The sequence below is a fragment of the Anomaloglossus baeobatrachus genome, chromosome 1, assembly GCF_048569485.1.
Source record: "Anomaloglossus baeobatrachus isolate aAnoBae1 chromosome 1, aAnoBae1.hap1, whole genome shotgun sequence".
Taxonomy (NCBI): Eukaryota; Metazoa; Chordata; class Amphibia; order Anura; family Aromobatidae; genus Anomaloglossus; species Anomaloglossus baeobatrachus.
Window position 1 is genome coordinate 821,880,693 of NC_134353.1, and position 13,390 is coordinate 821,894,082.

The window sequence follows — 13,390 nt, forward strand, 5'->3', positions numbered from 1 at the left end:
AATACTGTATATTTAGCAGATCTTGATATAAGCACAAAGATGGTAGTCATGGGGGTTTTACAAAAACCTTCCTGCCATGACAACTTATCTGTACACACTTAATGCCTTTACTTGTAGGAAGGGGGATAAGGAGTCACAGAGGGGAGGTCCTGCTCCTGTTAAATCATTTAGGGTACCTTCACACTTTAGCGATGCAGCAGCGATCCGACCAGCGATCTGACCTGGTCAGGATCGCTGCTGCATCGCTACATGGTCGCTGGTGAGCTGTCAAACAGGCAGATCTCACCAGCGACCAGTGACCAGCCCCCAAGCCAGCAGCGACGTGCAAGCGACGCTGGGCTTGCACGGAGCCGGCGTCTGGAAGCTGCGGACACTGGTAACTAAGGTAAACATCGGGTATGGTTACCCGATGTTTATCTTAGTTACCAGAGCACACCGCTTAACTTCGCGTGTGCAGGTGAGAGCTGCGGAGGCTGGTAACAAAGGTAAATATCGGGTAACCACCTTGGTTACCCGATGTTTACCTTTTGTTACAGCTTACCGCAGCTGTCAGACGCCGGCTCCTGCTCCCATCACATTCAGGATTATTGCTCTCTCGCTGTCACACACAGCGATGTGTGCTTATCAGCGGGAGAGCAACAATAAAAAAACGAACCAGGGCTGTGTGTAACGAGCAGCGATCTCACAGCAGGGGCCAGATCGCTGCTCAGTATCACACACAGCGAGATCGCTAATGAGGTCACAAAAAACGTGACTCAGCAGCGATCTCAGTAGCGATCTCGCTGTGTGTGAAGTACCCCTTAGAGACACTAGCCGTTCTTGACCTCCAAATCTAAGGGCTTAACTGCACAGATTGGAGCAGGCTCTGATCACTAAGATACAGGTGTGTAACACGGCCATCAACCGACATGTGTGAGCAGGTCCAGCTGCTGAGCCCGCTTCATACATTGGCTCCATACATTTGATGTACATGTATACCACATGTGAAGAAAAGGTTAATTAATATTTCACCTTAGTTACGTCAGTAAGCATTGAATTTGGAAATAAAGGGAACCTGTAGAGTGATTCACGTTATCCAAACCAGGAACAGAATGAACTGCAGCCAAGTATTTGATTATCTGAAATACTCCAGGATTTTGGGAGAAATATACCTTGAAGATCTGGCTGGGGCCCAAAACCGGAGGAGTGACCAAACCAGCCGTGCCCCCAACTGGCTGCTCCAGGGGATTGACAGGTCTCTCCCTATTTACACGTGGGGGATCGGCCTGCCAATGACCTGCAGCAGCGTTAGTGGAGGGCAGCAACTTTGTCTATGAAACACTGGAGTGATTTATAGACTGGAATCGTGCAACCGGGCTACGACTCATGTTACCAGTGGTTTGGGCAGCATGAACCGGCTGATAGGGTAACTTTAAAAGGGAGTCTGTCAGCACAGAATGACTGCTGAAACCAAGAACATCCATTTGATGCATCATGGTGGGGCCAAACAGCTTAGTGAACCTTGCTTTACCTCCATTTCCACTCCCCTCTTCTTTGATTGACAACGCAACACAGCCAGATTATTGATGGAGATAGATGGAAAACAAGTAGATGGGAAGATGCACCAATCTGTTTGGCCACAGCAAGGGTGCCCCAAGTGCCTGTGTTTGGTTTGAACAGTCATTCTGTGCTGACAGTCCCTTTAAACTGGGCAATGTGATTGAAACGCAGAAAATGATAAGTTGGACATTTTCATGCAAAATAAAAGTATTAAAGCGCATTTGTCATTCATAACTATCCCAAGAAAGGAAACAAATTGGTTGGTTTCATAGGGACGATATAGTTCTAGCCTTATCTACAAATCAGGAACATAAACTCACTTTTTGCTAAGAGCTTTTGCTTCTTCTTGCATCACATTTGACAGAAACTTCAGTATTGTTGCCACAATTTTTCTCCTTTTATGATTATCAATTTCCATATCAGATGTTTCATGGCACAAGCAGAATCTGTCCTCGAGAAAACACCTACAATGAGGAAAGGAAGGGAAACCTCAAGGATTGCTGTTTTGCATGGTCGGATTTACACACTTCTAGGTTGTTGCTTCGTACAATATTTTCTTTTCTTTCTCCAAAGAAGGGAATTTTGTTTACTTACCGTAAATTCCTTTTCTTCTAGCTCCTATTGGGAGACCCAGACAATTGGGTGTATAGCTTCTGCCTCCGGAGGCCACACAAAGTATTACACTTTAAAAAGTGTAACCCCTCCCCTCTGCCTATACACCCTCCCGTGCATCACGGGCTCCTCAGTTTTGGTGCAAAAGCAGGAAGGAGGAAACTTATAAATTGGTCTAAGGTAAATTCAATCCGAAGGATGTTCGGAGAACTGAAAACCATGAACCAAAAGAACAATTCAACATGAACAACATGTGTACACAAAAGAACAAACAGCCCGAAGGGAACAGGGGCGGGTGCTGGGTCTCCCAATAGGAGCTAGAAGAAAAGGAATTTACGGTAATTAAACAAAATTCCCTTCTTCTTTGTCGCTCCATTGGGAGACCCAGACAATTGGGACGTCCAAAAGCAGTCCCTGGGTGGGTAAAAGAATACCTCGATAAAAAGAGCCGAAAACGACCCCCTCTTACAGGTGGGCAACCGCCGCCTGAAGGACTCGCCTACCTAGACTGGCGTCTGCCGAAGCATAGGTATGCACCTGATAGTGTTTCGTGAAAGTGTGCAGACTAGACCAGGTAGCTGTCTGACACACCTGCTGAGCCGTAGCCCGGTGCAGCAAAGCCCAGGACGCACCCACGGCTCTGGTAGAATGGGCTTTCAGCCCCAAAGGAAGCAAAAGCCCAGAAGAACGGTAGGCTTCAAGAATCGGTTCCTTGATCCACCGAGCCAAGGTTGACTTGGAAGCCTGCGAACCCTTACGCTGGCCAGCGACAAGGACAAAGAGCGCATCTGAACGGCACAGGGGCGCCGTGCGAGACACGTAGAGCCGGAGAGCTCTCACCAGATCTAACGAGTGCAAATCCTTTTCACATTGGTGAACTGGATGAGGGCAAAATGAAGGTAAGGAGATATCCTGATTGAGATGAAAAGGGGATACCACCTTAGGGAGAAATTCCGGGACCGGACGCAGAACCACCTTATCCTGGTGAAAAACCAGGAAGGGGCTTTGCATGACAGCGCTGCCAGCTCCGACACTCTACGGAGCGATGTAACTGCCACTAGAAATGCCACCTTCTGCGAAAGACGTGATAAAGAGACATCCCGCAGCGGCTCGAAAGGTGGTTTCTGAAGAGCCGTTAGCACCCTGTTAAGATCCCAGGGTTCCAGCGGACGCTTGTAAGGTGGGACTATGTGGCAAACTCCCTGCAGGAACGTGCGGACCTGCGGAAGCCTGGCTAGACGCTTTTGAAAAAATACGGATAGCGCCGATACTTGACCCTTGAGAGAGCCGAGAGACAAACCCTTGTCCATTCCGGATTGAAGGAATGAAAGAAAAGTGGGTAAGGCAAAGGGCCAGGGAGAAAAACCCTTATCAGAGCACCAGGATAAGAAGATCCTCCAAGACCTGTGATAGATCTTGGCGGACGTTGGTTTCCTGGCCTGTCTCATAGTGGCAATGACATCTTGAGATAACCCTGAGGACGCTAGGAGCCAGGACTCAATGGCCACACAATCAGGTTGAGGGCCGCAGAATTCAGATGGAAAAACGGCCCTTGAGACAGCAAGTCTGGGCGGTCTGGGAGCGCCCACGGTTGACCCACCGTGAGATGCCACAGATCCGGGTACCACGACCGCCTCGGCCAATCTGGGGCGACGAGAATGGCGCGACGACAGTCGGACCTGATCTTGCGCAGCACTCTGGGCAGCATCGCCAGAGGAGGAAATACATAGGGCAGTCGAAACTGCGAACAATCCTGAACTAATGCGTCCGCCGCCAGAGCTCTGTGATCTTGAGACCGGGCTATGAATGCCGGGACTTTGTTGTTGTGCCGTGACGCCATGAGATCGACGTCCGGCGTTCCCCAGCGGCGACAGATCTCTCGAAACACGTCTGGGTGAAGAGACCATTCCCCCGCGTCCATGCCCTGTTGGCTGAGAAAATCTGCTTCCCAGTTTTCTACGCCCGGGATGTGAACTGCGGAGATGGTGGAAGCTGTGGCTTCCACCCACTGCAGAATTCGTCGGACTTCCTGGAAGGCTTGACGACTGCGAGTGCCGCCTTGGTGGTTGATGTATGCGACGGCAGTGGCGTTGTCCGACTGGATCCGGATCTGCCTGCCCTCCAGCCACCGATGAAAGGCCAATAGGGCTAGATACACTGCCCTTATCTCCAGAATATTGATCTGAAGGGTTGACTCTATCGGAGTCCAGGTTCCCTGAGCCCTGTGGTGGAGAAAAACCGCCCCCCACCCTGACAGGCTCGCGTCCGTCGTGACCACAGCCCAGGTGGGGGGTAGGAAGGATTTTCCCTGCGATAGAGAGTTGGGAAGGAGCCACCACTGAAGTGACGTCTTGGTTGCAAGGGAAAGAGAGACGTTCCTGTCGACTGAAGTCGACCTCCTGTCCCATTTGCGGAGAATGTCCCACTGGAGTGGCCGCAGATGGAATTGCGCGAAGGGCACTGCCTCCATCGCTGCCACCATCTTCCCCAGGAAGTGCATGAGGCGCCTCAAGGGGTGTGACTGACCCCGAAGAAGAGATTGCACCCCTGCCTGCAGCGAAATCTGCTTGTCCAGCGGTAGCATGACTACTGCTGACTGAGTATGAAACTCCATCCCATGGTACGTCAGTGATTGGGTCGGTGTCAACTTGGATTTTGGGAAGTTGATGATCCACCCGAACTGCTGGAGAGTCGCCAGAGCGACGGAAAGGCTGTTTTGACACGCCATCTGAGAGGGTGCCCTGACCAGAAGATCGTCTAAGTAGGGAATCACCGAGTGGCCCTGAGAGTGTAGGACCGCCACAACAGATGCCATGACCTTGGTGAACACCCGTGAGGCTGTCGCCAGGCCGAAAGGCAATGCCACGAACTGAAGGTGTTCGTCCCCGATGGCGAAACGCAAAAAGCGTTGATGTTCGGGTGCGATCGGCACATGGAGATAAGCATCCTTGATGTCGATCGATGCTAGGAAGTCTCCTTGTGACATCGAAGCGATGACAGAGCGGAGAGATTCCATCCGAAACCGTCTGGTGCTCACATGTCTGTTGAGCAGTTTGAGGTCCAGAACGGGACGGGACGAGCCGTCCTTCTTTGGCACCACAAACAAGTTGGAGTAAAAGCCGCGACCATGTTCCTGGAGGGGAACAGGGATCACAACTCCTTCTGTCTTCAGAGCGTTCACCGCCTGAAAAAGTGCATCGGCTCGCTCGGGGGGCGGAGTTTGGAAGCCGAGTCTGCCTTCCATTCGCGCAGCCAAAAGGCCCTGCGGACTGCCACAGAGTTAGCGGATGCCACCGCTGTACGGCTAGCAGAGTCTAAAACTGCGCTCATGGCGTAGGAAGAAAAAGCTGACGCCTGAGAAGTCAAAGACGCAACCTGCGGAGCAGAATTACGTGTGACCGCATTAATCTCAGCCAGACAAGCTGAGATAGCTTGTAGTGCCCACACGGCTGCAAAGGCCGGGGCAAAAGACGCGCCCGTGGCTTCATAGATGGATTTTACCAGGAGCTCTATCTGCCTGTCAGTGGCATCCTTTAGCGATGATCCATCTGCAACCGATACCACAGATCTAGCCGCCAATCTAGAGACTGGGGGATCCACCTTGGGACATTGAGCCCAACCCTTAACCACGTCAGAGGGGAAGGGGTAACGTGTGTCAGTAAGGCGCTTAGTAAAGCGCTTGTCCGGAACCGCTCTGGGCTTCTGGACAGCATCTCTGAAGTTAGAGTGATCGAAAAACGCACTCCGTGTACGTTTAGGGAACCGAAACTGGTGTTTCTCCTGCTGAGAAGTCGACTCCTCTACCGGTGGCGGCGGGGGAGAGATATCTAACACCTGGTTGATGGACGAGATAAGGTCATTTACTATGGCGTCCCCTTCAGGTGTATCAAGATTGAGAGCAACGTCAGTGTTAGAGCCCTGAGCTGCGACGTCTGCCTCGTCCTCCAGAGAGTCCTCACGCTGGGAACCCGAGCAGCGTGAAGAAGTCGGGGACGATTCCCAGCGGGCCCGCTTAGCCTGTCTGGGACTGTGGTCCGGGCCGGAGTCCTCCACGTGAGACCTAGGGCCCCCCCTGGGAACGTGCTGCGGCGCGGACAGAGAGGGGCCTGGAGGTGAAGATCCAACAGGGCCCGGGGCTTGTGTAAGGACCGGTCTGGACTGCAAAGCTTCAAGCAGCTTGGCAGACCATTTGTCCATAGACTGAGCCATGGATTGTGAGAGTGACTCAGAGAGTTTTTCAGCAAAAACTGCAAACTCTGTCCCTGCCGCCTGGACAGGGGGAGCAAGGGGTTCTACCTGAGCCGAGGGGCCCACTAGTGACCGAGGCTCGGGTTGAGGAAGCAAAACAGGGGTTGAGCATTGCTCACAGTGAGGGTAGGTGGAACCCGCAGGTAACTTAGCCGCACAAGAGGTACAGGTCGCAAAATAACCCTGTGCCTTGGCACCCTTACTCCTTGTGGACGACATGCTGTTGTCTCCTAGGAGAGTGATCACTGAGGGTATATGGGAAGGGTATACAGCCCGACCGAACAGAAATATATATAAATATATATATATAGTATCTCTTTCGGCACCCTAAGGGGACCAGCACCGGGTGACCGGTGTGGCTTACCGACCGCTAAAAAGCGGAGTGTGTGTCCTCCAGATTCCCTGCCTTAGGTCTCCCAGCGTTGCAGAGCTCTTTCCAGGAAATCCTCCACAGGCAGAATGCCAAAGAAATGGCTGCCGGAGCTCTCAGGGGAGGAGTGGAGCCGTGGGCGGCGTTAGAAAAAGTGCGTGAATCTGGAGTCCCCACAGTGATCAGTGAGGGGGGAGGAAACATACAGGATGCTCCGGCCCTCACAGCCGACGTCAGGCCGGCCGTCCCGCCCTTACCCCTGATAGACAGGCCCGGGGGCGGGAGTTTTGCTACTAGGCCGCAATTGAAGCCGGGGACTAAATTTAAGACCGCGGCCGACAAACAGGCGCGGTCGGCACGGAAGTCCGCCGGCCGTCACAAATAAGCAGCTGCTGCAGCGTCCGGGATGAAGGTGCTCCATGCACATCCCCCATGGGGATACAGAGTACCTTAGTGATGCAGGGCCCGGTCCCTGAGGATAAATAAACTCCTGTCTGTCAGATTCCCACAGGGGCTGCGGAGGGAGCACGGTCCCAGTGAATGGATGACCGCTCAGGATCCCACTTCTCCCAGAGCCGCTAAGGGATGGTGAAGGAGACGGCATGAGGCTCCGGCCTTTGTACCCGCAATGGGTACCTCAACCTTAACAGCACCGCCGACTTAGTGGGGTGAGAAGGGAACATGCTGGGGGCCCCGTGGGGGCCCACTTTTCTTCCAACCGATATAACTAATCTGAGAATTCATGAGTGGATGTGGTGCCTCCTTCCACACAAAGCATAAAACTGAGGAGCCCGTGATGCACGGGAGGGTGTATAGGCAGAGGGGAGGGGTTACACTTTTTAAAGTGTAATACTTTGTGTGGCCTCCGGAGGCAGAAGCTATACACCCAATTGTCTGGGTCTCCCAATGGAGCGACAAAGAAATGAAATTTATGGGATATACATTTCTCTCCTCCTGTGCTTCTACTGCACAACTACTAGCAATCCGTTTGTGAAGCACAAGGTGCCAACTAATGTATGTGGCCAATGTGACAGTCAGGCCTTCCTTCTGTATACATGGACAGAATTAGTTCCCATCTTTGATTTATTTTTTATATTCCAAAAATAGTGCAGGAAACAGATATTATTGCAGAATAAATAAAGGAAACCTAAACCCGATAACCGCTATTTTAAGTCAATGAGGTCGCCAGCATTTATCAACATTCAGCACCATGACTGATGACTTCAGGTAGGATAGGAAGCCATGGTGCGAGCACACAGGGGCGCGGGCAAGGCTATAAAGCAGCCAAATTATAAGAAATAACATGCAAAATGTCCACGATATCAGTTATTTATAAGGCCTCATTCAGACGTCCATTTTTCACACCCTTGCCGTCTGTCTTTCATCCTGTTTTTACTGTGTAATGTTAGAAGAACCATTTTTTTTCCCAAAAGAGAAAGCTGTAATCCCAGACTAAGAAAAATGGACCCATGGACCAAAAACGAATGAAAACTGGATCCAGGACACTGATAAAAAAGGTTTGCTTTTTCCTTGCATGCAATAAAACAATAAAAAAAAACCTTGAAGTATGAATGAGGCTTTATAGAGATGTTATTATATACTATATGACTTATCTAAAAATATCTCCTAAGTGTTCAAATGCTGGATACCTTATAAGAGTTTCGATGAAGGACCATGTTCCTTTCTTGCAAACTGGGCACTGGACAACAGAAAGGTAATACTGTACCATATGAGTGGATTCCCATGGAGGACGGTGATGCACAAGATTGGACAATACGTCTAAAAACTGACCAAAGTTGCTGATGTCTACATTCCCCTAAACAAAGACAGAATAAACAATTAAAAAGTAAAATAATAATATCAAATACCAGCAGCAACAACTATCTGAGTGGCATATTAGTTGTGTGAACGATTAAAGGAAATCTGTTACCAGGTTTTTGTTAACTCTTCTGAGGGCAGCATAATGTAGACAGAGAACAAGACCATCCGCTGTGATCTTCAGACAGAGAATGACCAGGAGCGATGAGGTCACTTAGGTTATTTGTGGGCACAGCGGGAGGCTCCCACAGACTTTCACCTGTAATCACAGGTAACCTATCCCCAGGTGACCTCGCCTGAGGTCAGCTTACCTGAGATCACAGGTTGAAGACTGTGGGAACCTCCAGCTGTGACCACAAATAACCTGGGTAATGTCACCAGTCATCACTGCAGCTCATTTTCTGCCTGAAGCTCACAGCGCAGCGGGTGGTTATGTTCTATGTCCGCCCCGTCACTTCAGATATAGCAGAGCTGGAGTCTTTGTGGGACCTCGTGTGAATAACGGCAAACCTCGCTGTTTTGGAGGTTAATAAAGGGGTGAAAGAGGGTGTAGGTTTTTTGTATTTTATTTAAAGTAAAAGTGTTTTTTCGGTGTCTTTGTTTATTTCTGTCACTATACATTAGCAATGGGGGGTCTGATAGAAGGCTCTCATTACTAATCTAGGGCTTAGTGGCGGCTGTGAGCTGTTAATAACCCCTTCATACCGATTGCCATCGCACCAGGGCAATTGGGATGAGGTGGGTAAAATTTCGGGATTGTCACATCTAAAGAATTTTATTTTTAGGCTGTGAGGGCCCCAATAACCATGGGCCTCTCCAGCCTGAGAATACCAGCTCCCAACTGCCGGTTTTATCATGGCTGGTTATCAAAATTGGGGGGGGACCGCATGCCGTTTTAAAAATTATTAAAGTAATTTAAAAAAAAAAAAAAAGAAAAAAAGAAATGCAGGAGGTTGACTAAATAAACAGCCAAGATAAGTGCAGGGATGGGGGCTGCAGCCTGTAGCCGAATGCTTTATGTATGTGCTGGGTATCATAATACGTTTGGTCCGTACGCCAATCTTTTTATTCATTTAGTTTTACACCAATCTAGATATATACGCATGGTGCCTCTGATTGGTTGCAGTCAGACAAACTGTCAAACAAGCTGGGGGTGCTGTCTGACAGCAACTAGTTAGAGGTGAATGGACTGCTGGTGGGCGGGGGGAGCAGTGTATATGCATGAAGATAATGAGCGGCCCTGGAAGCAGTGTACAGCCGCACGGGGACAGGTAAGTATACAATACTTGCTCTAATCCCCATATCCCTTCTTCCTCCATTTTTAAGTGCCTGATTCGGACACATAGACTTATGTGGGGATTGGCATCCGGACAGGTATCTGGGATCAATTCTGGGCTTGAACAGGGTTTTGTTTTTTTAAACCCAGTTAGACACCCACCGATCCTGGGTATCTGCGAGTCCGCCCATCACTAGTTTTCACACCAGTTTTAGCCATCTCCACCAAAATGGGGCATGGGAACGCCCGCACATCAATTTCATGACAAAATACAGTGTACTTTACAAAACAAATCTTACTTCAGTCCAAACATTTAGGCTATGTGCGCACTTTGCGTTTTTTCATGCGTTTCCGCAGCGTTTTGAACTGCAGCGTTTTAATGCCAAAAGGCATGCGTTTTGATTTTCAAGCAAAGTCTATGAGAAATAGGGATTTGTTGTGCGCACCATGCTGTTCTAAACGCTGCGTTTAATTTGCATATTTTCGGGCAAAAACTCAGCATTTAAAAAAGAAGCATGTCAATTGTTTTTGCCATTTTGGCAGCATTTTGCTAACATTAGAGTCAATGAGAAGTTGCAAAACGCATTCTACATCAAACTCCTAACGGTTTACATGCTTTTTGGATGCAGAAAACATGCGTTTTAGACAATTTAATTGCCTGCATTTTTGACATTATATTAAAGGCATGATATGTCCCTTTACACACACACACACACATAGTCTGACAATTAAAATTATGAAAAACATTAATTTAACATTATTTTATACATAAATATTAACAAACATTTATCATTTTAATAAAATCAGCTATTTTGTTTATGATTTTAATCTTGATATTTGTTATCATTTTTTTTCTCATTTTTTCATAGTGCTTGAATGTTAAAACTTTATTTAGCAGTGTATTTGTCATCAAAACGCATCTGACTTTAAGCAATGAAAAAGCATGTAAGTTGCGATAAAAAACGCGGTAAAAACGCAAGTGTATTTATAGCGTTTTTGTGGTCAAAAGCAACTTTGGCAAATACCATGTTTGCCAGAGGATGCGTTTAGAACTGTAACTACCTCGACGCAAAGTGCGCACATAGCCTTAAGATGGCCTGATTCCTTTAGAGGCATGCACCCCACAGCTGCACCCACCCTCTCTAGTATTTACGGTTTCTAATTGGATGGATTTTGTACTAAATTAGTTTCTGAGCTTAGTGCTCACGCACAAGAAAATGCTAACTGCAGATACCAGTTTCCTTTATTTGACTTTACCACAGATTTACGCAAACAAATGTTACAAAATATAAGATTTAACAATACATCTAAAATTTAAAGCAAATTACCTGAATGAAGTGCTTGAGAAGCAACTCAAAAAAATGCTGAGGAAAGACCAAAGGAGTAAGGCGTCCAATCTCCCCAAATGCCTCTGTAAAGAATTGCCCTTCAATAAGCTCTTCGATTCTGTTCAGACTTGTTCGACCAACTTCTCCTTTCAACTACAAATGTCAAAAAGTTTGGTAAATCGCATTGGGACAAAATAAAACCAGGAATTAGCAATGCCCATTGAGCTTACTTTAGTTCAGCAAATGTTTGCGGGGCACAATATTGTACAGTTACTAAAATATATGACCGGTTCCTCTCCTCTGAAGCTCCACCAGCGGCTGGTGATTCCCACACAAGACTTCCACTTGAGGCTTCAAAGATGCAATGAAGTCACGCAGACTTTAATCACCAAATGCAGACACATACTGTACCTTCCACTATTATAGCAAGTCTGACAATATTTTTTGGGTTATATTTTTATGGCAATCATTGTATTGTGAAAAAATGACATGACAATATGCTTCTTAGGTTACGTTCACACATCAGTTTTTTTCCATCAGGCACAATCCGGAAAAAAACGGATAAAACGGATCTGGCGCCGGATCCGTTTTATCCCCATTGATTTGTATTAGCGCCGGATTGTGCCTGATGGCCTTGCGTTGCATCTGGCTTTTGACAGATCCGGCGTAATTACTCAATGCGGCAGCCGGATGTAACGTCTCATTGAACGTTTTTTGTCTCTGAAAAAAAAAGTATCACGCCGGATCTGGCGTGATTTACAATGGAAGTCTATGGACGCCGGACCCGGTGCGATGCGGTAAAAAAACAGATGCGGCCGCCGGATCCGTTTTTTTTAAATTGAGCATGCTCCAATTTATTGAAAAAAACGGATCCAGCAAAAACAACTGACGAAACGGATGTAAAAAACGGGTGCGCAGGATCAGTTTTTTGATGGATCAGGTATACCGGATCCATTAAAAAAAAAAAAAAAAGGATCAGGCGCGTCCGTTTTTTCATATTCTGCGCTGGATCCGTTGCACCACGCACACGCCAGATTGTGCCTGATGCCAAAAAACTGATGTGTGAACGTAGCCTTAAGGTTAAAGGGAATCTGTCAGCAGGTTTTTGCTACCTCATCTGACTACAACAATGTATGCAACGAGATTCTGAATCCAACAGTTTATCACAGATAACTGGGTGCAGCCGATGTCACATAATCAAAGAATTGAGCTTTAAACATGTATCAGAGCCCAGGGTGCTGTTGCGACCACACCAGGCTCTTTATAGAGATTGTACATTGACTGTGAGGTCTCAATGACAGCAGGGGGCCTGTTGGACTTCTCTGCAAGTGCTTTTCCGTTAATCACAGGGTAATAAAGCCATTAGTATAAATAAACAACAATACAATACACAAACAGATAAGAGAATAGTTGCTTTTTGTTTGTTTGTAACCCCTACATCATGCTGTCCTCAGTTTACATGGCAAAAACCTGCAGACAGATTCCCTTTAATACAATTATGGCAATACCCAATTTATTTTAGTAGCTTAAAAAAAATAATCTAAATTATTTAAGAACCAAATTTTGGCTTGTCTCACCATTTTCCAATAACCATACCGAGTTTATTTGTGTGTCCATTGAGGGGGCTGTGCTTGTGTTTTGTATGTACTTTTAATTGGTATCATTTTATTGTATTTTCTGTTAGAGGTGGCTGCAACCAAAAATGGCAATTCTGGAATTTTGAAAAGGTTTTTAACAGCAATTTATCTTCTGGTTTAATGAACTTAAATTTTGGTGGATTAGACTTATACAGACACAGCAATACAGAATATGCATATTATTTATGTCATACATTTATATTTCTGATGGGAAATAGGTGGCCAATTGACACGTATGTACTTTTCTATTTATTTTCCTTCAATCTCTTTCACATTTTGTTTTAAATGTCTTTTTTTTTTCTTTTTTTTTTTTTAAATGAACCCGAATATGTGTTCTTTAGATCACTTGGACTATATAGTTTAATAACTCAGTATTACTGAATAAAGTAAAATAAATCTCATGCCTAGGCTTCACAGGAACACCTAAACAGCAGTGGTGGTGGGGGGCGGACATCTAGACAGCAGTGATGGCGATGGTGGTGGTGGTGGAAAGCGTGGGACATCGAAACAGCAGTAGGGGGTGGTGGCAGGGAACATCTAGACAGCAGTAGTGGTGGGGGAA

At 47.2% G+C, this 13,390-nt stretch overlaps 1 protein-coding gene across 1 annotated transcript in view; it reads right to left on the reverse strand.

The window, feature by feature from the left end:
* SLF1 (SMC5/6 complex localization factor 1) overlaps positions 1–13,390 on the reverse strand; it is a 151,565-nt gene that overhangs the window by 79,602 nt on the left and 58,573 nt on the right. Inside the window, exons 8-10 of the mRNA XM_075325093.1 lie at positions 11,192–11,344; positions 8,419–8,585; positions 1,860–2,003 (exon numbers count right to left, since the gene is read on the reverse strand). Coding sequence (XP_075181208.1) covers positions 1,860–2,003; positions 8,419–8,585; positions 11,192–11,344 — 464 coding nt within the window. The remainder of the gene's footprint in view (positions 1–1,859; positions 2,004–8,418; positions 8,586–11,191; positions 11,345–13,390) is intronic.